Source organism: Somniosus microcephalus, chromosome 5, assembly GCF_052327205.1.
Source record: "Somniosus microcephalus isolate GS21.2 chromosome 5, FLI_Smic_1.0, whole genome shotgun sequence".
Taxonomy (NCBI): Eukaryota; Metazoa; Chordata; class Chondrichthyes; order Squaliformes; family Somniosidae; genus Somniosus; species Somniosus microcephalus.
The window spans coordinates 144,995,389-145,021,150 of record NC_140991.1 but is presented as its reverse complement, the minus strand read 5'-3'; the positions used below and the strand labels follow the sequence as shown (position 1 = coordinate 145,021,150).

The 25,762-nt window shown below is 46.9% G+C and overlaps 1 protein-coding gene across 1 annotated transcript in view; it reads right to left on the bottom strand.

The window, feature by feature from the left end:
- The window catches only part of slc25a13 (solute carrier family 25 member 13), a 230,527-nt gene that overhangs the window by 82,166 nt on the left and 122,599 nt on the right, over positions 1-25,762 (bottom strand). The window contains exons 9-10 of the mRNA XM_085988330.1: positions 16,190-16,242; positions 15,049-15,129 (exon numbers count right to left, since the gene is read on the bottom strand). Coding sequence (XP_085844456.1) covers positions 15,049-15,129; positions 16,190-16,242 — 134 coding nt within the window. The remainder of the gene's footprint in view (positions 1-15,048; positions 15,130-16,189; positions 16,243-25,762) is intronic.

Sequence of the window (25,762 nt, the reverse complement as noted above, 5' to 3'; positions counted from 1 at the left end):
AGATCTAAGATTAGTGCTATCCAGGACCTGCCAATAAAAGAAGGTTGTTTGTTGAGCACTACCAGCTCATTGAGTGCTTGGAATGTGTGCAAAGAACCCTGCAAAGTATGACAAGTACAATGGAGTATCTGTGTAGTCCTGTTAGACCACTTCACAGAACTGCAGTCCGCCCTTGAATATCTTGGGTGAGGGCGTTAGCATTGGTGCTAGGGGCGGCACCAGAAGTATTTGGAGTAGACAGATTGTGACGTCAATCAGCATGCAATGCTGATTTGACGCCAGCGTTGCCATTTTCATCCTCAACGGTGAGAGTAATGCCCTGTGTTAACCTCGCACAGCTGAACATGCGTTCAGTAGCTGCAAGGGCCCCCTACAAGCAATATTTAAAGGGATCATGTAGGATTCGCAAAAATCCATGAAATACAGTATACAGGTAGGGCCCCTGAAGTGGCCACATTGTGAGAACACAGAATGGAGTTGGCAGTTCTCATGGCCCAGTTCGAAAGGACACACACAGTACCTTAAAGCAGTCTGAATCATCATCGATTAGAAGAATCCAGAACCTTACTGTTTTTGATATTGTAATGTGGTTACAGCAGTAAACAAAACTATTAGCACCTGGAGGTGCGCTAATCGCTGGCAGAGCGATAACCGATCTCAGAAACCGCTGAGCACACACAAACGGAGGGACACTAAACGGATTCCCATTATGGCAAAGCGGTAACCGATCTCAGAAACTGCTGAGCACACACAAACGAAGGGACACTAATCGGATTCCCATTAGTTCGATTTGCGAGCAGTTAAAATTAATGTGCTTGCTTTTGTTAAAGCAACCTTAACAAAGGAAAACGGTTGATTTGGCGCCAAGATTAGGGCCAGAAAAGAGTATAACCGTTCAGGTAAATCGTCAGCAAGCCAGTCTAAGATTCGACCAGAGTAAGGAAGACTCCTCCGGAGACGGTTCACACCGTGAAGTCCAAGTCCAGTTACCATCAGGAGTTCGAGGACCGTGCGGAACAGAAAACGGCTCAAGGATTTCGGAGGACTTCCAAAGTTTGTACAGGAGAGCGAGTCCAGGAGCCGGTCCCATAAGGAAGGTCGGAGGTCCCGGACGACACCAAGTAACAGGGTCCAGGAGCCGGTCCCATAAGGAAGATCGGAAATTCCAGACGTAACAAGAAGTACCAAGGTCCAGAAGGGTTTTGAAATTCTGGTGAGCATAAAGGCCCAACTCTGCCTAACTGACATAATTGAGGTATATTCAGTAACGGGAGGGTTTGTAACGTTAAGGGTATTTGTAAGTCAGGAGTGTGATTTATCCCTCGATGTGTCCGTGCGCCTCCCTCACCCCCGCTTTTAGCTTATCGCTATTTTAGAACTGTTTATATGCTTTAAAGTTATTTTTCTCAGTGTATAATTTAGTCCTCTGTGAGAAACGTTATCTTTCGTCTGCATTTATTCTTGCCATTTTTCTCTGTGTACATTCTCTTTCAAAAATAAAGATCGTTTTGATTTAAAAGTCAATCTGTCTCATCTGACCATTTGTCTTCCGAGTCACGAGTTGGGCCAACACACAAAGGTTGTCTGGCAATAAGCCCAGTGTCTAGAACCGTGAGGGGGGAGCGCTTCGAAACCGCTCACGAGTAGTGCGAAAATCAAAACCGATTTAGCATACCATAAGCTCGTTAAAATGACCCCTTACAATCATCAACCACAATCTACTGGCTCTGTGTAAGTTTGTGGAAGTGTTTGGAGCATTCCAGAGTTGTTTAAAGTTGCTGAGATGTACCGCAACTGCAAAGGCTACCACTGATTGAATGTGCAGTTGGTGTGCGACCATGCTCAGCACATCATGATGGTGAATGCTCGGTATCCTGGCAGCAGTCATGAGGCTTTCATTCTGCGCCAATCCGCTGTACCCTCAGTCTTTGAGCCACCAAGACAAACCAGAGGGTGGCTGCTGGGTGACATGGTCTATCCGCTGACCACCTGGTTCATGACTCCTCTCCGAATCCCAACCACATGTGGGCAGCATGCGTACAATGAGAGCCATGCTGCCACACGGAATAGAGTAGACCATTGGCATCTTTAAATGCTTCCGCTGCCTGAACTGCTCTGGACTAACTTTATCCATCGATCCATCCAATATAACCTAACAAAGTCAACTTATCACCCTTGTGCATTCTCTTAGTGCCTGTCTTCAGTCTGCCTTTGCCTGTCCTAGTGCTCCTGCAAAGTGCTACCCCACTGAGTGGCTGCAGTATGGAAGGTGGAAGGCTGCTGACTTTCAGTGGGGGAGACTGCAGATGGCCTTTGCAGGACGCCCTCAAGCACTTCTACGCCTAGAAGGCTCGGCTGCGGACTGCGCCACCTCAGCATGGGCGGCAGCAGTCTGGGCTGGCTGGTCGACAGGCAACAGCAAGGGCACTGGCAGAGGGCAGTGGTGGGAAGACGAATGCTGTCATCTTGAGAGAGGACAGTTGGTTCATCCTCCACAGAGGCACTGCCACTCCCCGGGGCAGCACCTCAACATTCCTAGTCATCTGTTGGAGGGCAGATTGTTGGACTGCTGTGACACCCTGCAAGCCCCTTTCCACACTGGCAGTCTGAGTTTACATGGCAACAAGCTGAGTCTGCGTGAGAGCAGTCTGAACTTGCATGACTTCAGTCTGAACTTCCACTGCAGCACTCAGATGCAGGCTTGTGCTTGTGCTGCAATGGAATCTGGGACATCAGAGGCTGCATGATGGTTGGGTCCACAAGTGCACTAATGGATCTTCCCACCCTTCCATGCTGGAAATGATGGGCTCCAAGCTCTGCACAAAGCCCTGTGCAAGATTGGTGCCAGTCTCCTGCATGCTCCTTGACATTGCAGTCAGGCTTTCTGGCAGGCCTGCCAATGCACCAAGCATTTTGTTGTGTATACCCATCAACGCTCTTCTGTAAGTCACCCCATCAAAGTCCTTGTCTGAGTCCTCTGCAGCAGAATTCGTGTGCAACCTCACCCTCCGGGGAGCTGGCACCTGTGCTACCCTTTCCCCCTGCCCTGGCTGCAGCCCACCCATGCCCAGTGACTCACCATGTGCAGATCCCACCTCTAAGCTACCTTTTAAACTCCACACAGTGCCAGTATCTGAGCTGGTGCCTGTGACTGTCAGATTGAGTGATGGTGTTTCTTCTTCTTCATCACTCTCCTCTCCATCTTCTTCTGCAACCACTGGCTGGGCAGGTTGGATTTCTTGGGTATCTGAAATGAGAAAGGCACAAGGGTAGGGTTGTGGTGAGGGGAGGTGGCAAAGAGGTGCATGCTTACACCATGTGCAGCTTGTAAAACAGAAGAGATTGTGCAAGTAGGGGGAAGTAGGATGTGGGAAGGAGAATAACCTATGAGGATACTGGCATCTTGTACTCTCAGCCCTGCCGCTGGCCACGGGCTCAGCCATGCCTCTCCCAAGAATGGCCAGCACCATCTCCTCCAAGGCGGTGAGATGATGCAGTCAAGCCTGATCCCCACCGGTTAGGTTCTGCTGGTGCCGGTTATTCGCCACCTTTTCCTGCAAGAGAAAGGTAAGTGTGTCAGTGAGTGTGGTGTAATGTGTTTGGGTGATGTGGCTGTGACACTTGAATAGCTGGCAGTGTGCGCAAGCTGTGAGATGTGTTTGCGAGGCTTGCAGCAGTGATAAATGTGTGAAGGAGAGGTGAAGCTATGAGGGTGAGATAAAGCTAGGAATGTGAATTATGAGTCATGCTTGGTAGACATTGTTGGTATGTGAGTGATGGGGGTGTGGTGCATTGAGCACTGTGTGAGGCTAGTGGTGCAGATATGGCATTTGAAGATTAATTCACTGACCTTGACCACTCGTGTGAGGTCATTAAACTTCTTCCTGCACTGTGTCCAGGACCTTGGAGCTGCACTGCTGGCATTCACCACAGTGGCTATCTGCTCCCACTGCACTTTGGTCTGTTGCCAGGAGGGTCTCCTGGGCCCCTGTGGAAAGAAGACCTCTCTCCTCCTATTGACCTCCTGCACCAAGCCCTCCAGTGCTGCATCAGAGAACCTTGGTGCACGCTCTCTCCCCTGTTGTGCCATCATTAATTGATTCTTTGCACTGTCTTCCTCAGCCAGTTGAATGATCTGTTGCAGACAGAAAGCACTTCCCCTTTAAGAGGTGCAGACTGCCTTTAAGTAGTGCAGGCTAGCTTTAACTGGGGCTAGCCTCACACGAACTTGGGCCCTCTACTGGGCGTTCAGCACTGGGCTGAACAGCACAATAATGCAAATGAGCAGGCAGCATGAAGTTTGCTAGCGCATTGTGATCCCTGCGCCCATTTTCGGCAGTAGACAAATTTTCAGGCCCGTTTTCATCCAATATTTCCCATTACCTTGTCTTCTTTCAGCAATTGTTCCTTTGTTGTGGTAACGCTGTTACGGTTGTAATAATCTCTAGCTCCAATCCTCGAGGTCTGATGCTAGTGTGGGCATATCACTTACATAGAAACACAGAAGATAGGAGCAGGAGTAGGCCATTCGGCCCCTCGAGCTGCTCCGCCATTTAATGAGATCATGGCTGATCATCCAAATTCAGTACCCTGTCCCTGCTTTCTCCCCATATCCCTTGATCCCTTTAGCCTTAAGAAATATATCTAACTCCTTCTTGAATATATTTAATGAATTGGCCTCAACTGCCTTTTGTGGTAGAGAATTCCACAGGTTCACCACTCTCTGGGTGAAGAAATTCCTCCTCATCTCTGTCCTAAATGGCTTACCCCTTATCTTTAGACTGTGACCCCTGGTTCTGGACTCCTGCGCCATCGGGAACATCCTTCCTGCATCTAGTCTGTCTAGTCCTGTTAGAATTTTATAAGTTTCAATGAGATCCCCTCTCATTCTTCTAAACTCCAGCAAATATAACCCAATCTCTCCTCATACGTCATTCCTGCCATCCCAGGTATCAGTCTGGTGAATCTTCGCTGAACTCCTTCCATGGCAAGAACATCCTTCCTCAGATAAGGCGACCAAAACTGCACACAATACTCAAGGTGTGGTTTCACCAAGGCCCTGTACAACTGCAGCAAGATATCTTTGCTCCTGTACTCGAATCCTCTCACTATGAAGGCCAACATACCATTTGCCTTAGCTGAGATGACTCAATTACTGAATCCACTCACCCTTAAAAAAAACCTTGCTTCTGTCTGCCCTTGTAGGTTCCTGTACCTTGCTCTTTGAGGCCAGAATTTCGACTTTGAGTTTGCTAATTAACAGACAATTTTCAAATCTCTTCTTCACCCCTCTATTGTATTTGCCTTTCTAATTTGTGAACATGCAACAGTAGTGTTACCAAAAAGCCTCTTGTACGACTGCATTTTGGTTTGATTCTCTTGCAGTTCTGTGATGTTTTTAGTTTAATTTTTTTAAGAATTTTTTTTTTACTGCAGTTTAGTTTTAGTTTCATTTCAAAAAATACTCCAAAGCTTTAATAACCTCTATTGACTAGATTGACCTCAACATGGACGTGTGTGAGACACAGAGACAGGGAGAAATCACAAGCATTATTAAACTGCACTGAGTTAGCATTTAGCCCCATATATAAAGGGAAATCGAATTTTACACAGTACATAAAATTAACTTCTTGCAAATTTGTCTTTGGAAAGAGAATACGTTAAGAAATGAAATAACTTTAAATTAATTCTACCTGTGAGGTAGATCTTTACAAGTGACAGACACTGGCAAGTCACTTACTTTTGGAATAAAATATTTAATTGTTTATTCTTTGTTTAAATTTTAAATATCAACAGAGATCATGCAATATATTATAACATTTTGAGATGGAAAACCATATAGACAATTGAAAAAAGTTAAAAATTAAAAGTGTTACTTTGGTTACAACTGCAGAACTCATTTACATGTGCTAATTTTTTAGTAATTAAATAGGTCACTTTCCCGCAAGTTTTAAGCCAGCACTTTACTATGCTTGGTTGATTCATGCAGTGGGACAATAAATCTTGTACCTTTCGGGTGAGCCAGTTTGACCACATCCACATTTGCCATCACTTGAAGTTCACAGCAATACTGCTGATTACACTTTTAATCTTCCTTTATTCGATGCATCTCAAAATCCTAACCATTCAAAAATCGACACTAACAATGAACAGCTTGCACTAAAATTGGGAAACATGTTTTACTTCCTTTCTGAAATTTTAACAGAATGTGTAGATTGATAATGAGGAATTTGATCAGTCAATCCGGTTCTCTTCCAAAGATTATGATTAATTTGCTCCATCTTGCACTTTACTCGTCTACTTAGGGGAGATTTTTTGGGGTCTGCACTTGTGTGCAGCGAACATCGGGAAATCGGGCTGGTCAGAGTGCATATAAAGGAATCACCCAATTTTTCATCCATTTAAATAAATGGAAGGAAAATCAGACAGGTTCCTTTACAGGCATGTGGTCTAACCCACTGAATTTTCCGATATTCACTGTGCTCAGGTAATCAAGTGTGCCTGGGCACAGACCCAGGAAAACTTCCCCTCTAATCTCCCAAGGGAGGCAACCAACCACAGCAAAAGCTTCCAAGATCATTAGTTTGTGAAAGTTCTCCAACAATTCCTCAAAGGCAAATGAGTGAAACTCCAGATTAATATGTATTCGAATAAATCCTCATTATTCTTTGGTGACTAAGAGCTACATTTACCTATATGTTAAACTTAGTGTACAGGACTCACATTAAAGTTTCATTAATAAGTAACTGTGGCTATATTTGCAGAGATCATGCAAGAATTATTTTTTAAATTAATTTATATGAAATAATGAGTCAAAACTGCTAAACTATTATTGTATAAAATGAAAATTATAACCTGCTTCCTGACATGGGGCAGAATGCTTCCCCTTGTTTGTAAGGCACGAGAAAAAAATTCCATTTATAGCTTCCATGCATTATGCCAAGTTCCAGCATATTCAAACTCATTTATTTCTATTATTGGTATTTCAGCGTGCACATAGACTTCTGTCCATACAATACAATGTTACAGAGAATGCATCTGGGAGAAAAAGCAGATATTGTTATCAAAGATGGACACATTCTATTTTGTGCTTCAAAATCAGCACAATATGTTTGAAGACATCAAAAGGAGGCTAATCAAAGCACTGTTTTCTGTTTCTGAATACTCCTAAAATTACTGCATGGGGGATTCTACCAGCAGGTCACTGATCAAACACAGGTAGCAGTCAGATGACAGTCAGTGCTCCCTCTCTCATGTGATTTACAAACAGCCAAGAATCCTTGAGTCTTCTTTTCAACTCTAATATAGGATGACTGACTTAGACAGAACCTCTGCTAACAGATTTGCATCAGCAAAATACAATTATGTTCATTCTGGCAACAATTCCAGTTATAAAGCATACAAATATTAATTATAATTTTCATTTTAAGGATTTTAAATATTCACCCGATGATTCGAGATGATCTTGTGTGTGTTATAATGACTGAAACCTGCAGCTGCAATGAGGAGACGGAATCGTTTATGCTACAGCCTTAAAAAAAATCTGTGCATGGTCATAAGTTTATAAAGGACAGGTTTACGCCTTTATTACACACATAGTGCAAAATAAAATCTCCCCATATAATCTCATGATGGAGGGGTCCAATTGTGAAACACAAAATTAAAAAACAATATTTCCATTTCAATAAAATCTGGGGAGGACCTGGTGGATGCCACCTTCAACCTGGACACAGCTTTTCAGGGCTCCTAGAGAAGCAAGAGAAAGCACTTTGGTCTTTCATCTTTTTTTCAAATGACAGCCAAGTCCCAATGCAGGTCAAACTTATGGTATACCTAACGTATCCAATAATTTTCCTTTATGGTTCAGAACCCCTAGTCATCGAATGGAAGGATTTCCATCTACCCTGTGCAAAATCTGGGACCAAGCTGTGAGATGGATTTGTGGCAAAAAGGGAAAATATTTGAAAGAGGGCTTGAACTACACTAATTATACTGGAGGAGGAGTCACCCTAATGGCAAGTCTGTAAAGTCTCTCACACGAGGATCCTTAGTGCCTGTTGACAAGTAAACCTGGTTTGCGGGCACTGGACTTGAACATATAGTGACAGGGAGAGTGAATGGGAGAGGAACAAAGCTCTGGAGCTGGAAAAGGAAATTGTATACCAAAGAGTTATAGTATACTATTATGTTCACTGATATTTTCATTGTAACTCAAGTATATCAGGTAAGTAATTTCTAAACCTCGGCTTTGTTTCCAACTATTTAGCTGAAATCTGGATAGCATCTTCTCATGTCCTTCTCCCATTCCACCTGTCTTACTTTCCCCCTCATTCACTCATTTCCCATCTCTCACATTTTTCTTTCCATCTATTCATTCATTCATTCTGTAATCCATCCCCTCTTTCCTTCCCATTTACCCATTCATTCTCTTAAGTCTTTCTTTCCCTTTTGCCCTCTCTCCTTGGAATTTCTCTTTTTACTCGCATTCCATCTGTTTCCCCTCATTCATTCTCTCCTCGTCACTCCCATTACCTCCTCTCATTGCCTCTTTCACACATTCCCTCTCTCCTTCCCTCAGTCACTATTTTCTTCCCTCTCTCCTGGTCTCATTCTCTTTTTCTCTCTTTCCCCATCTGTTATTCCCTCTTCCCTCATTCCTTCTTTCTCTTATTTCCTCTCTACTCTCTTTCTTATCATTGCTCTCATTTCCTTCCTTTCTCCTAGATTGCTTGTCCTTCATCCAGTCTTGGATGAGCCACAATTTCCACCAGTTAAACACAGGAAGACCAAAGCCTTCCTCTTTGGCCCCTGCCATATCGCCATACCTGCCACCAATTTCATCCCCCTCCCCAGCCACTGTCTCAGGCCGAACCAGACTGTTCGCAACCTCGGTGTTAACCCTCATTAAATATTCTGTGGCAAACTCACTAATCTGAGGCAGGCAGTTCCACACCAATCTAGGGCATTGCTGATGACTCACCAGTCTGGCTTATTAATAAGACCTGGAGGGGTGCACCAATCATTGCTGGCTAAGATTCTTTTCATTCAGATCCAGTTAACTCTACAAGCTTGTAGCCTGATGGGTAATACAGTTTGAGTAGAGAAGCAATGGGAAACTTAACAGTGGTCTGTGTTATAAACTCAGTGGTTTTAGCTGGTTAATACCAGTCATACTGCTGCACACTTTAAGGGCAATTGGTTGTGGCTCTATGGGGAAAATTTGTTCATTCCATGTTGGGTGAACAGAAACCCTGCCTAAGTAGGTTTCTCAGTAACGTGCGAAAGAAACTCAAACATGCTGATGGGTTTCCATGTGTCCCAGATACCCAGCTGAGCAAAAGAAAATTCATTAAAGCAAAAACTGAACAAATTTCAATTCTTTGTTGCAGTTAACTACTTGTTTTGAAATACTGAACAACAATGTTTCATCTACAGTAGTGTGATTATTTACTGAAAAATGCAATGATGAAACCAGCAGCCTTATAGAAAATTAAAAACAAATGTTACTACTGCAAGTTGAAAAAATTAAATATCAACTCTACAAATTTCAAGTAGAATAAATTTTGTGGACATAATGGCCTAGAAATTCAGTTGTTAGCGCCAGCCGCTAGCGCCTTAGGAGGAGGAGAAGTGGGGCGCGAAGCGGCTAGCGCCCGGGCGCGGCGTGATCTGCGCTTCTCGCGAACTTCAGTCAAGATTTAGTGGCGGCGCAAAACCGTAGCACCCGCTCAGCTGCGCGCACAGATCCTGACGTCATTTCATGGTGCAACGCCCTTGATACGCCCCGAACCGGAACTTCAGTGGCGCTCCCCTTCTGTGCGTCTGGCGCCCCCAGCGACTGGTTGAGTGGAACGGTTCCCAGTCGCTGCAGGGCGCAAGGGGCGCTATTTAAAGGGGACTCTTCCTCCATTCTTTGTGGCAGCCATTTTGTTCCACTCCTTCTGTGTGAGATATTGGGAGAGAGCTTTCTGCTTTGACTCAGCGCTCGCACAGGTACTTCTGGCTTCAGGCCAGAGCTTTGCAGTTGGATTTAACTTTCAGTGCCAAAGCCTTGAGTCGCCACATATAATGGGGGCTGCAATGGGTGGAAACGTTGGCTTTCTGCATTGCATTCAAAGGGCTCAGAAACACCGAGAGTGCCAGTCATGGCCAGACGGAGAAGGGCCAACAGGCGTCGGCACAGGAGGCCTTACCCACCCAGGGTATACCGCCAGCAGTTCTCATATCTAAACATGTCTGAGGAGCAGTGTGTTTGGAGGCTGCGATTCAGAAGGGAAGTGGTCACAGAGATCTGCCACCTGCTTCAGAGAGATCTGCAGCCACAGCTGAGGAGCAGGACGTCTCTGTCGGTGGCAGTGAAGGTGACGGTGGCTCTCAACTTCTATGCCACTGGCTCCTTCCAATCCGCTACTGGGGACATTGCCAATATCTCCCAGTTCGCGGTACATTGCTGCATCCGCCAGGTGACGAATGCCCTCTTCAGAAGGAGACGTCAGTACATTTCCTTCCCCATGACCCTGGACAAGCAGCAAGAGCGTGCAATGGGATTTGCAAGAATCGCGGACTTCCCCATGGTCCAGGGCGCCATTGACTGCACGCATGTGGCTTTGCGGGCACCTCTACAGAATGCCGAGGATTACCGCAACCGGAAGGGCTACCATTCGCTCAACGTCCAGTTGGTGTGTGACCACAGGCAGCTCATACTAGCTGTCAATGCCCGCTTTCCAGGCAGCAGCCACGATGCCTACATCCTGTGCCAGACTTCTGTGGCAGACATTTTCGAAGCCCCGGTTCACCCAGGAGGCTGGCTTCTCGGGGACAAGGGCTATCCTTTGTGCACCTGGCTGATGACCCCGCTCTATGTGCCCAGCACCCCTGCTGAAGAACGATACAATGACAGCCATCAAGCTACCATGAACATCACTGAGCACACAATCGGCGTGCTCAAGCAACGGTTCCACCAGAGGAGGAGGAGGAGGAGGAGGAGCACCAAGATGGGAGGGAGGCACAAAGTGCAAGGGCTGTCCGTCGGCAGATTATTGCAACTCGGTTCTAGGCCCCCTCTCAGGGAATGGCTTGTGCCAATGAAAGAACATGAATGGAGCCGCTCCACAAACCCTCAGCCGGTCAAGGCAACAAATAGTTCAAAGTGCAAACATGGACAATCTGAATAAAGAAAATTTTTTATTTTACAAACTCTGTGCCCTTCCCGCATGACAAATAAATTCAGAGAAACCCCCCAAAAAACAGTCAGACACATAACTGCCTCTCACAACCTTGAGAAAATGAAAAAAACAGTTAAACAAAAATGACCATGATTCTCGGCCTTCATATAAAAAACAAACACAACATTTTCGGCCTTCATATAAAAAACAAACACAACATTCTCGGCCTTCATATAAAAAAAAACATTTTGCTACACCTACTTTTTCGCCTGTGAGGGTGATCCGCCTCGCTTCCGCGATTGGCCCCTTCCCACCCTGCAGCTCCTCCTCAATGGGACCCCAGTGGCTGCAGCAAGGCCGGGGGAAGGCTGCTGAGGGTCAGATGGTGAGACGGCAGATGCCCTTGGGGGACGGCCTGGACCAGCTGTGGGCCTGGAGGGCCCGGCTTCTGACTGCTCCAACTCTGCTTGGGCGGCAGCAGTCTGTCCTACGGGTGGTGGCAGCTGCAGTGGAGGAGTGAGTGTTGGCTGCAGGAATGCTGCCAACCTGACAGAGCACAGGCACTCCCTGGTCGGCCGAGACACTGGCACTCGCACGGGCCAGCACTGAAGCATGCGCAGCAATCTGCTGAAGCACAGACTGCTGGGCTGCTGCGGCGCGGCGAGGGCCCTGTCGATGAGTGGCCGATCCAGCGAGGGTGGCAGCAGTTAGTGCCCGTGTGGCCCTGGTCTGTGTCTGCATCACACCAGCCAGTGAATGCACGGCACGACTGAGCACTTGGCTGGAAGCCGCCTGTGCTGCCCCGAATTCCTGAACACTCCTTGCCAGTGACTCTATGGAGTCAGGCATCCTTGCCACTGCAGCCATGAGCTCAGTGTGCCTGCGCTCAGCCTGGGTGCCTATTTCGCCAAGGAGCCACACCTCCTCTGCGCTCACCGCAGCAGGACTGGAGGCCGCACTCACCTTCCGGGGAGAAGGCCGCCGAGCTTCTCCACCCCTTCCGCGTTGCTGCAGCCCGCTGGGCCCCGGAGCTTCACCCTCATCAGACCCTTCCCCCCTGCTCCCCTCCAGGGAAGACGTGTCCCCATCATGGCCATGGGCTGTGTCGGCTGAGGGTGGCACTGATGGGCCGGCTTCCTCTTCCTCCTCCTCGAATTCTGAATCAGACACAGTGCCAGCTGGAGGGGCCGCCTCCTCACCTGGCGAATCAGCGTCTGAAAGCAGGGAGGCACAAGAGTTGCTTTAGAGTGAGGACAGGGCAGCAGCGAGGGAGGCATGAGTGCTGCTATGCACTGCATTGGTTCGAGAGTGGCAAAGGATGCTGGTGTGAGGCACAAGTGGAAAGAGAGAGGTCAAAAAGGTGATGACCTTACCATTGCTGTCCAGAACGGGGTCGGCATCTCCAGTGGTGACGGGGCCAATCAGCCGGCCTCCCATAATCTGCTCCACTCGCTGCTCCAGGTCGCTGAGTTCTTTAAGGTCAGGACGGCCTCCCCCGGTCCGTCGCTGCTGCCTGCGATTGTGGGCCAGCTTGCCCTGCAAGAGAAAGGACGGACTCTAAGTACAGTGTCAAGCCCTGATCTTGCCTGCACTGCCTCCCATGGTGGAATAGCCCTGACAGTGTCAAGCCCTCATCTTGCCTGCACTGCCTCCCATGGTGGAATAGCCCTGACAGTGTCAAGCCCTCATCTTGCCTGCACTGCCTCCCATGGTGGAATAGCCCTGACAGTGTCAAGCCCTCATCTTGCCTGCACTGCCTCCCATGGTGGAATAGCCCTGACAGTGTCAAGCCCTCATCTTGCCTGCACTGCCTCCCATGGTGGAATAGCCCTGACAGTGTCAAGCCCTCATCTTGCCTGCACTGCCTCCCATGGTGGAATAGCCCTGACAGTGTCACGCCCTCATCTTGCCTGCACTGCCTCCCATGGTGGAATAGCCCTGACAGTGTCAAGCCCTGATCTTGCCTGCACTGCCTCCCATGGTGGAATAGCCCTGACAGTGTCAAGCCCTGAGCTTGCCTGCACTGCCTCCCATGGTGGAATAGCCCTGACAGTGTCTAAAGTGCTGAACGTGGAAGTGATTTTCATGAGAGTCCCATAGCTGTTGGATGAGGGCTGGACATTGGGGCTTTCAGGTCCCTTTGGCCATAAAGTGAGGTGCACATGCAGGGATGAAGAGGATACTGGAAAGGGTACTCACCCTGACAACCCGAGTGAGGTCGTTGAACTTTTTCTGCATTGCACAAGAGTCCTGGCAACCATGCTGTTGGAGGTCACCCTGTTTGCCACCTCCCTCCAGGCTTTTCTATACTCGCTGGGCAGCAGCCTCCTGCCACTATCAGGGAAGAGGACAGGTCGCCTGCGCTCCACTGCGCCAACCAGTAGCTTCAGGGCACCCTCGCTGAAGCGCTGCGCTCGCTCCCTAGCCTTCTCCATAGTCCTGGGCGTTGAACTGGTGAAGCAGCTATGTTCAGGCCTTGATTCAGGGCTGCAGTGTGCAGGGCATCGCAGCAAAACAAATCGACCCTGCCCCTTTAAGAGCTGACCGGCGCCAGCGTGTCTGCCTTCAATCAGCAACTCGCCGCACCTGCGCTGCGCCCGCCCTCGGTGGTAGCGCCCCGGCTCGCCGGCTTAGTGCCTTATGATAGTCGTGCACCGCCTGCTTTAGCGCAGCAGCAACCTCTTGGGGCGATGCAACTCAATTTTGGCGAAGGTGGCGCTAAGTTGCGCCGGTCGCTAAATTTAGCGATCGCCCAGCTGTAGTGCCCCAAACGTGGCGATACTGAATTTCTAGGCCAATATATTTGTGACAGGAGAAAAAACTTCTGGGAAGAAATGAACAGTTCTGTAAACCAAATTAAATTTTAAATAATTTGATATGAAAACCTTGTTCTGATGTGCATTTTTACATGTCTGATTTAAAAAAAAATGTATTTATTAACCTCCCCCCAAAAATTGGACTGTCAAGGAAGGAGAAAGCAAATCATGAATGTTTCAATATCCCTCCTCAGCTGTGACAAATGACGGAAGATGGCAGTGATTCAGTGGTAGCACTCTTGCCTCTAAGTCAGAACGTTGTGGCTTCGAGTCCCTCCCCAGACTCTTGAGCACAAAATCTAGGTTAACAGCTCAGTGCAGTAATGAGGGAGTGCTGCACTATCAAAGGTGCCTGTTGGAAATATTGAATTTCCCCATGTATCTTAAAACTTCATAGGTACTCAGCTGTCATTCTCTCACAGGCATATGGCAGCTTTCGGATGAGACGTTAAATCGAGGCCCTGTCTGCCCTCTCAGCGGGACATAAAAGAGCCCATGGAACTATTTCGAAGAAGAGCAAGGGAGTTCTCCCCGGTGTCCTGGCCAACATTTATCCCTCAACCAAAAGCACTAAAACACTAAAACAAATTATTTGGTCATTATCACGTTGTTTGCAGAACCTTGCAGAACATTGGCTGCCGTGTTTCTGACATTACAATAGTGACTACACTCGCAAAGTACTTCATTGGCTGTAGAGCGCTTTGGGACATATTGAGGTCGTGAAAGGCGCTATATAAATGCAAGACTTTCTTTTTACACCTTTCACCACTCAAAGCTCAATCTCTCTCATACTCGTCTAGTCAGCTTCCTAAACTCTATGCTACATGAACTCCAAATTGACTAAAACATAAACGCTCAAATCCTACTCCATACAAAGAAAATCCAGCAAATGCACATCGGAATTGCCATTGGGTGTGCCAGATCTACGCATTGGGAACTGACATTGCAAGTAACCCCTCGAATGCCAATATACAAACAGCAAAAGTTACAGGAAGTGAGGAGATTTAAAAAAAACTTTTATCCATGAACATTACAATGGGAGTTATATCATAAAGACCAATACTCACACAACCACCAGCAAGTATTTCTGCTGCAATTGGGATGGAGCCATCATTCCGAACAAACCTGTCTCTTACAAAATCATTCATCTATAATGGAATAAAATATTTTGAAATAAGTTTTATAAAATGTATCTGCAAAATCTATTCATATTGAATTGTCAACAGTACCAGAGAGAGTATATATATTAATATTTTAAATACTAAATTTCCCCATGTATCTTAAAACTTCCTAGGTCATTCTCTCTCAGGCATATGGCATGCTAATATTATCCAGTAACATGCACAAAGAATGGTTCCTTGGGCAAGATACCAAAGAAGTATCATCTTCTAAGAAATCATACCCAATGTGAGTCACCACCTTTCATTTCTGGAACCTGGATTCAATCCAGCTCAGAATAGTGGGATCAAAATCTGTGTTTGTTGTCTCTAAGGGCCCCATGTCAAATGAGTTTGGGCAGTCTCAATTCAGTTCACAGTGGACATGGGCCTATAACACAAAACTGACCTTAATTATGCACAAATTGGCAAGCTCACTCAGAGAGGGCATAGAACGGCTGGTGTGGAAAACAGAAAAGAAAATCACCTAATTGGGGTGCTCTTTTGGGATTGGGATTAGGCACATTATTGGGGTAGAGTACAGGGAACTCTGGCTGTGCTATAACTGACCTGAGAGTACCTGATGCTAACACTGGGTGCCTGAAATGGGAAGAATTCCATTCCCCAGCACTAACATCTCTGACCTTGATCATGCAATTTTAGAGAGAGCAACAGACAGGAAATTAGAGGGGAAAGTAGTGGAAAATATGTTGGCAGTTTCTAACAAAGAATATCTACAAAACTTGATATTCTATAGATTCTAAATGATGACTATACACTTGAATTAAGGAAACAAAGATCACTGTGTGTAAAATGGAAATTAAGTAGTTATGCTTGCAGTGGCAAACAAGTAGTTTTTGACAAAGTATCTTACTGGCGTATATGGCAAAATGTTTATAGCATACAATGTAAGCTCATATCACATCAAAGTCTCTCTGCATTTAGCCTGCTAAAAATGTAGATACAGTAGACTAGAAAATTATACAGTAAGCATGCCATGATATTTTGTAAAGTTATATATTAGCTTGAAGTATAAATTTACAGCACTTACACTAAGTTTTATAGCTTTCTCTGGTGCCACACCCATCAGCTGTGGTAACAGGCCTGTATTGGAGTCAGACACAAGGATTAGGTTTATTGGTATCAATCAATGCAAATATACTTCCTCTTTGGGAAAAAAAGCTACTTCTGTATTATGTGCGTAACACACACTAGTGAGCCAACGAAAAGCAAGGGATAGCAGCGGTTCTGGTTTCTTTAAATGAGTTATATTTCTTCAAACCAGCAGAAAATGCCCCAGGAAAGATAAAGAGAAAAACTGATTGCTGGAAATTGGATAGATCAACCAACACTAAAGAGAACAACAATGTTTGCTGGTGAGCATATCTGCATAATGACATAAATCTGCATAATGATGTATATTCCACTGTGACCATAGAATCAAAGAATGTTACAGTAAAGAAATGGGCCATTCAACCCATCAAGTCTGCACCAATGTTTTTTGCCACATGAACCACCTAGTCTAATCCAACTATCCTACTCACTCTCGTACTCTTTAATATTCCTCCCCACCCCAACCACAAACAGCTATTCTCTTAACAGAAATTATGGATTCTGTAGCAGAGAATTCCATATTCTAAGCAAAGATTTGTTTTAAATCTCACAAACCACCAAATTTTAAAAAAGTGGAATTATTTTGCTCTTCAATTTTGCACTAGAAAATGGAACCCAGTTTCAGCATCAAGCATTCCCAGATCTGGTATAGTATAACCTAGACGCAGGCTCAAGCTCCCATTACTATGTTGTAACAATGCCTCTTTTTAACTTCTTAGGATGTGGGCGAAACTGGCAAGGTTACATTTAATGCCCATTTTTAGTTGCCCTAAGGTGATAGCGGACCTCCTTCTTGAACAAAAAGTGCTAGGCCACTTCAGCGGGCACTAAGAGTCAACCACGTAATCTGGGCTGGAGTCATATATAGGCCAAACTGGCTACAGGTGGAAGGTTCCCTTCTCTGAAGGATAATAGTTCAGTTTTTATGATGATCTGATGGGATTTGAACTCAACACATCTGAGTTACTAGTCCAGTACAATAACCATTAAACTTTTGTAGTCGGAGTTCCAACCAGAAGAGCATCCCCTAATATGCCAGTGTCACATTTTTCCATTTCTCTGTGTCCTCTCAATGACATTGTCATTAAGTACCAAATTAGGGGCAGTTTTATGTTGTAGGCCATACCCACTCGGAACTGGATTGAGACTGCAGGTACTCAACAACAAACAACAAGAACTTGTATTTAATATAGAGCCTTTAATGTAATGAATCGTCCCTAGGGGCTTCACAGGAGTGTTATCAGACAAAAAATTTGACACCGAGCCACATAAGGAGAAATTAGGGCAGATGACCAAAACCCTGGTCAAGAGATAGGTTTTAAGGTGCGTCTTAAAGGAGGAAAGAGAGGTAGCGAGGCAGAGAGGTTTAGGAAAGGAATTCCAGAGCTTAGGGCCTAGGCAACAGAAGGCATGGCCACCAATGGTTGAGCGATTACAATCAGGGAAGTGCAAGAGGGCAGAATTAGAGGAGCGCAGATATCTCGAGTGGTTGTGAGGCTGGAGGACATTACAGAGATAGGGAGGGGCGAGGCCATGGAGGGATTTGAAAACAAGGATGAGAATTTTGAAATCGAGGCGTTGCTTAACTGGGAGCCAATGTAGGTCAGCGATACAGAGGTGATGGGTGAACAGGACTTGGTGTAAGTTAGGACACGGGCAGCCGAGTTTTGGATGACCTCAAGTTAATGGAGGGTAGAACGTGAGAGGTCAACCAGGAGTGCGTTGGAATAGTCAAGTCTAGAGGTAAAAAAGGCATGGATGAGGGTTTCAGCAGCAGATGAGCTGAGGCAAGGGCAGAAATGGACAATGTTACGGAGGTGCAAATAGGCGGTCTTAATTATGCTGCGGCTATGTGGTCGGAAGCTCATTTCAAGGTCAAATATGACACCAAGGTTGCGAACAGTGTGGTTCAGCCTCAGACAGATGTTAGGGAGAGGGATGGAGTCAGTGGCTAAGGAACGGCGTTTGTGACAGGAACCGAAAACAATGGCTTCGGTCTTCCAATATTTAATGGGAGAAAATTTCTGCTCATCCAGAACTGGATGTCGGACAAGTAGTCTGACAGTTTAGAGACTGTGGAGGGATCGAGAGAAGTGGTGGTGAGGTAGAGCTGGGTGTCGTCAACGTACATGTGGAAACTAACGCTGTGTTTCCGGATGATGTCGCAAAGGGGCAGCATGTACATGAGAAATAGGAGGGGCCAAGGATAGATCCTTGGGGGACACCAAGGGTAACGATTATGGGAGTGGGAAGAGAAGCCATTGCAGGTGATTCTCTGGCTATGATTAGATAGATAAGAATAGAACCAGGCAAGTGCAGCTGGATGACGGTGGAGAGGCGTTGGAGAAGGATGGAGTGGTCAGCTGTGTCAATGACTGCAGACAATTCAAGAAGGACGAGGAGGGGTCGTTTACCTTTGTCACAGTCACAAAGCACGTCATTTGTGACTTTGATGAGAGCCGTTTCGGTACTGTAGCAGGGGCGGAAACCTGATTGGAGGGATTCAAACATGGAGTTGCGGGAAAGATCTGCACAGATTTGGGAGGCGACAACATGTTCCAGAACTTTGGAGAGGAAAGGGAGATTGGAGATGGGGCGGTAGTTTGCAAGGACGGAGGGGGTCAATGGTTTTTTTGAGAGGGGTGATGAAGGCAGATTTGAGGGAGAGGGGTCAGTACCCAAGGAGCGAGAACCGTTAACAATGTCAGCTAACATGGGAGCCAGAAAAGGAAGTTGGGTGGCAAGCAGTCTGGTGGGAATAGGGTCGAGAGAGCAGGAAGTGGGTCTCATGGACAAGATGAGCGTGGAGAGGTCATGAGAGGAGATCGGAGAGAAACTGGAGAAAGATGCGAGTTCAGGGCTAGGACAGGGGGGAACATTAAAGGACGTTTGGCCTGGTGGGCTAGGGGAAGGAAGGGAACTGGCAGAGGCAGCTGAACAGATGGTCTCAATCTTAGAGACAAGGAAGTCCATGAGCTCCTCACACTTGTTGTCGGAGGTGAGGGTGGAAGAGACAGGGGAGAGGGGTTTATGAAAACGGTTAGCAGTGGAGAATAGAAGCCGGGGTTTATCTTTGCATTCCAGAATGATTCTGGAGTAGTGAGCAATTTTGGCAGACGAGAGCAGGACCCAATAATGCTTTATGTGGTCCAGCCAGATTTGGCAGTGAATGGCTAAACCAGTTGTCCACCATATCTGTTCAAGTCTGCACCCCTTGGACTTAAGGGAGCAAAGATGAGGGCCATACCAGGGGGAATGGCCAGGATGAAAGAGAGTAATTATTTTAATAGGGTCTAGGGCATCAAAAGTGGTGGTGAGGGTGTGGTTGAGCAGATCGGTAGCTGCAGAAATGTCGTGATGAATAGAGGGCCAAGGGCTGGACAGTGGAATTTCATAAGTACAGTTGTAAGAGAGTTGGGAGGGAGCTTTTTCCAGGGGCGGACACAGAAGGAAGTAGGGTTGAGGGGGGAAGAGGGGATGAGAGTGGACAGCGATACGAGGAAGTGGTCAGAGATGGCCTTATCTGCGATTGACATGATGGTAGTAGCGAGGCCACAAGAGATGGCAAGGTCGAGGGGATGTATATAGGTTGGGGAGTTTACATGGAGGGAGAGATTAAGGGCAGATAGGAGGCTAGTGAACTCAGAGGAGAGAGAACATGATGAATTGAGATGATGGTTGAAATCACCGAGGATGAGAAGTCGCTTGGTGCAGAGGCTGAGGGAAGAAAGCAGTGAAGATATCTCGGTAATAACATTTTTATGGTACTTGGGTGGGCAATAGAAAATAAGAATTTTAAATGAGAGGTGAGAGGGGTGGAATAAGGCGAGATACTTAAAGGAGGAGAAAGTGCCGGAAGAGTAGGGGGACAGACCAAGGTGTGATTTGGTAATGAGAGCCACACCGCTACCACGGCGGTCTGAGCGAGGCAAGTGGTGGAAGGTATAGCCAGGCAGGGAGGGTTCATTTAAGAGTCAGGTGTCATCGCCCCTCAACCAAGTTTCCGTCAGGGCCATGATATCGATGCAATCATCCATGATAAGCTCATGGATGGCAAGGACCTTGTTCACAACTGAACGGACATTCTGGAGGGAGATGGGGAGAGGATCGGTGATGGCTGACCCACTGCCAGTGTCCGCACTGGGAGGGTTGAGTTGAACGGGGAGGAGTTTGGCAAGATTAGCCTCCAGCGGGTGCGCTGGGCGGCGAGAGAGTAGGACGTGACAGTTGGGATTGCTGTTCCTGAAGCGGCAGTGAAGAGTGCCTCAATGGGCCCTTCAAAGGATGCCAAGAGAGGCACAGAGGAAAGCTGTAGACTTATCTAAGACCTCATTTCACAAAGAGCCCTTATCGCCAGCAAAGGGGGTTTCATCCCTTCAGTATGGACTGGATTCAAAACGAGGTCCCAGAAGTGAAAGGACAATGTGCTAACCCACTGTGCCACCCTTTCCACAACTTTTTGATTACATACTTTTTGTATCTGTGATCCAATATAATTTTTTAATTAAGCAACTGGCAAAGTGTATTTTAAGTCATACACACTACTGTTCAAAGTGCCAAGCCACAGACTCTTACATCCAAGTTTGAGGAAACAAGATTAACTTTCTAGATTCAGAAATGTTCTCAATGATACATTTTACAGTAATCGCACAATTATATTACTGAGCGACTGAAAAGCATCCCAAGGTCTGATTTCCATGAGTGCAGCCGGCGCTGGCGCAGGCTGCCTCAGAGCAAACCAATCCTGTAGAAGGACCTCAAATAGGTATCAGGTGCCTTATTTGCATATGGAAATGGCCCAACGCCCGCTTTAGGCGTGGGTAAAGAACGCCTAGTTTTTTTCCTTTCCCAATATGGCGGGCAGCACACTTTCAGACAGAAATGTGCATGCAGTTCCTGCCCGCTATATTGGGGGCTTAGTAGACCAGTTAGCGCCATGCACGGTCGAATTTGCATGCGCTTTTCAAATATTTCACTCGGCAGACTAAGGAACTCTGGTGAAACAAGGCCAGATATTAATTGTTAAGCTGCATTATTTTACAGACAGGAAGTGAACATACAGAGTATGTTGAGAATAGTTACATTTAAGGGGATGCTAGATAAGTAAATGAAGGAGAAAGGAGTAGAAGGATATGCTGATAGGGTGCCTTGAAGCAAATAGACTGGGAGCAGGCTTGTGTGGAGCATAAACATCAGCATAGTTTCTGTTTCTGATTGGCCTGTTTCTGTGCTGTAAATTCTATGTAAAGAGTAACAGTTGTAAACAAACCTCAAGTCACTCAATTTCACTCCTCGAAGAATGAGGGAAAAAAAACCTTGAACTTTGTACTCAAATAAGGGAAATATGGGAGGTATTAAATGCAAATATTATGGGAGATTTCAACTTACCAGGGCTAAGTTGGGAGTTTTATAAGATTAGTAAAATAAATAAAAATGTTTTTCTAGATATAATACAGGACTGCTATAAGACTCAAAAATTAATGCTCAATCTTCATTAACATGATTATAGTCATGATTTCAGCGCTAAAACTGATGTTCGTTGACTTAACGCTCAACAGGTGGACCAATATCAGGGCCAGTCTAATTCACAGTCATGTTTGCCACAGGCTTTTTCCACTACTGAAAGGGGAGGTGCATTCATGTTGCAGCACCTCACTGTCAGGATTATTGGGTTTACAGCTGCCCCAACAACAATAAGAAGGTGAAGGAGAAGCAAGACTTCTGTAGAAATCATGATGGCAGATTGTCGACCAAGGGAGAGAGCCCGGAGGTTTTCAGATGAAGCTCTAGAGGCACTGGTATTCACAGTGGAGAGGAAGTGGGCGGTCCTATACTCGCAAACTGGCAGGAAGACCTCACCCTACACATCCCGAACCATGTGGCAGGAGATTGCGAACCATGTCACTGCCAGCTCTGTGGTCCCCAGGACCCCCACCCAGTGCAGGAAGAGGTTTAATGACCTCACACGGTTGGTCAAGGTAAGTGAAGACTTCAGAAAATGCCACATACCACCATCTGCACCACAAGCCTCACACTGCTCAATGCACCACACCCCCAGCACTCACATACCAACAATCTCTACCTATCACCACTCACACCTCACAATCATAGCTTCACTTCACCCTCACAACCTTACCACTGCTGCAACACTCACACCCACATCTCACTCCTTGCACACACTTTACAGTTATTCAACTATGGCAGGCACATTACCCAAACACATTGCATTAAACTCACTCAACACTTCTCTTTCTCTTGCAGGCCAAGCTGGCACATAATCGCTGCGAGCAACAACAGACAGGTGGGGGCCAGGCGGACACGCAACAATTAAACCAGTCGGAGTACTCCAGATCATTGAACCCCTTGGAGACAACAACGGTATACTCATTCCTAATCCTTCTTCTCAGATCCCACTTCCCCTCAGCCCACAATATTTTCTCACTTTCAAGCTACTCATGCTGTATGCATGTGTTTCTGGCTTCCCCCACCTTCCACCCCTCACCATAACCTGACTCTTGTGCCTTTCTGCTTTCAGATAATCAACAAGCACCCGAGCAGCCTGTCCCCAAGGTCACTGCAGAGAGCGAGGGGGAGAAGAAGAGGAGGAAGAAGACACCAGGTCACTGCATCTCTCACTCGCAGACACCAGCTCAGAAACTGGCACTGTGTGTACTTTAGAGGCTAGTATAGAAGCAAGATCTGCACAGGGTACGCGTGGGCTGCAGCAAGGCCAGGGCAAAAAGGTAGCCCAGGGTCAGCTCCCCGGAGGGCGAGTTCTGCTGCAGGACCCAGATGAGGACCTCGACAGGGCGGCCTTCAGAAGAAGGGTGATGGGCATGCACACAGAACTGATAGTGCAATATCATCGCGCGTGGAGGAGTCCGCCTCCAACATTGCATGGAGCTCTACGCAGAGCATGGAGCCCATCATAGCGGAAGCTCAGACCGCTCTCATGCAGTCTCAGCTTGGTGCCACCCAAGCTCTGACTGCTGCCATCGTGACTGGGTTTACCAGTATCGACCGGGGCTTGCAGGGTGTCACAGCAGGCCAGAAATCTGTGCTCCAACAGATTTCTAGGAATGCTGATGCGCCGCCCTGGGGTAGTGGTACTGGGTCAGTAGAGCAGGACTCTGTTGACCACTCTCAGGATGACAGCATTCCTATTCCCACTCCGCCATTGCCCTTGCCTGTCAACCAGCCAGCCCAGATTACTGCCGCCCATGCCTATAGCTGGGCCTTCTAGGTCCAGGGCTGCTCGAGGATGTCCTGCAAGGCCATCTGAGGTCTCCCGCATGGAAACTCAGCAGCCTTCCAACAGCCATGCTGAAGCCATTGGGGGAGTACTTCATAGGAGCACTAGGTTAGGAAAAGCCACATGGAAAACAGACACTAAGGGATTGCACAAGAGTGATTAGCTAATAGTATTAATGTAAATATGTGTCATTTGATTACTGATAAATGTATTAATTTTGTTTGGAATCTTTAGTAGTGTCTCTCATTTCAGCTTTGTGCCCAGGAGGACGTGTGATATTCCGTGTGACAGGGATGGTATGATGGGGATGCGGTGAGCAATGGGGATCTGGGGTTTCATTCATTCGAATCGGAGTCTGATGAGCCATTCACAGATAGCCTGTTCCAAAGAATGATTGGCTGCCTGCCTCCTCCCTCCCTACTCTTCCTCCTCATCCTCTTCCTCCTCCTGAGGTGGTGGTGCAATCCCTGCTGGCAAGGGCTGTGCCCTCATGATGGCCAAGTTGTGAAGCCTGCAGCAGACAACTATGAAATGGAACACCAGCTCCGCCGAGTACTGGAGGGCTCCTCCCGAGCAGTCAAGGCAGCAGAACCATTGATTCAGTAGCCCGATGGTCTGTTCGATGATGTTCCCGGTGGAAGCATGGCTCACATTATATGAGTGCTGGGCTTGAGTGTTGGGGTTGTGGAGGGGAGTCATCAGTCAGTTGGAGAGCGGATAGCCCTCGTCTCCGAGCAGCCTCCCTCGAGTTTGCAGTGGTGGCTAGAAGATTCCTGGCACATCAGACTGGCACAGGATGAAGGCATCATGGCTGATGCCAGGATAGTGGGCATTGACATCGAGGATTCGCTGTGCGTGGTCACACACTAACTACACATTAAGTGAGTGGTAGCCTTTGCAGTTACGGAAGATCTCAGGATTGTTATGCAGCGCCTGCAAAATCACGTGTGTGCAGTCGATGGTGCCCTGCACCATGGGGAAGCCCGCTATCAAGGCAAAGCCACATGCACGCTCGTCCTGCTTCTCTCTGCTGAGAGAGAACTCAACGTAGTCCGTTATCCTGGTGTAGAGAGCCTCAGTGACCTCCTGGATGCAGCGATGGACAGCAAACTGTGAGATGTTAGCTATGTCTCCTGCTGGAAGGATCCGCTGGCGAAGAAACTGAGGGCCACGGTGACCTTGACTGTCACTGGGAGAGCCGTGGTTGCCCTGCTCTGAGGCTGCAGGTCTGATTGCAAATCGTGACAGAGTTCTGTGACCACATCCTTGGTGAAGCGTAGCCTCCTAAGACACTGGTCCTCGTTTAAGTGGACGTAGGGTAAGTGCTGTCGGGTAAGGCCTCCTGTTGAGAGCCCTCATGGCCCTCCTCCTCCTCCCTCTGCGTGCATGTTCCCGTCTTCCTCGCTGCCTCTGCTCCCTCTCCCGTAGATCCTGGAGGGCGAGGTTGACTGCCAGTACAACCCCCATGACTGTGAGCAAGTGTTGTGAGCAGAAGCCTTTAAAAAAATAATGCAGGCGTTCTGCAATTGCAACAACACTCCATTACATTAGAACATTGAAAGAAGTAAAGAAAGCTGTTGGAGTTGCAGAAAGTAGCACAGAGCCACTCAAACTGCATAACCATGTCAGGTGCAACTGACTGCTGATAATCCCTTTAAATATCATTGCTGGAGTCTCCTTCCTGCTGTTGAACACCTGCTCTTCTTGTCGTCATTTAGCCATGCCGGTAAATTTACCAGCAAAATGCAATGAAAAGGAGGTGGGGTGGCGTTGTTAGTAAAGGATGAAATCAGAGCAATAGTGAGAAAGGATATTGGCTCAGAAAATCAAGATGCAGAATCAGTCTGGGTGGAGCTAAGAAGCACTAAGGGCAGAAAACATTGGTGGGAGTTGTCTATAGGCCTCCAAACAGTAGTGGTAATGTAGAGGATGGCATCAAACAGGAAATTAGAGATGCATGTAACAAGGGTACTACAGTAATCGTGGGTGACTTTAATCTACATACAGACTGGCCAAATCAGATTAGCAATAATACTGTGGAGGATGAATTCCTAGATTGTGTACGAGATGCTTTTTTAGACAAGTTGAGGAGCCAACTAGGGAACAGGCTATCCTAGATTGGGTATTGTAAAATGAGAAAGGGTTAATTAATAATCTTGTTGTGCAGGGTCCTTTAGGGAAGAGTGACCATAACATGATAGAATTCTTCGTTAAGATGGAAAGTGAAGAAGTCCAATCTGAAACAAGGGTCCTAAATTT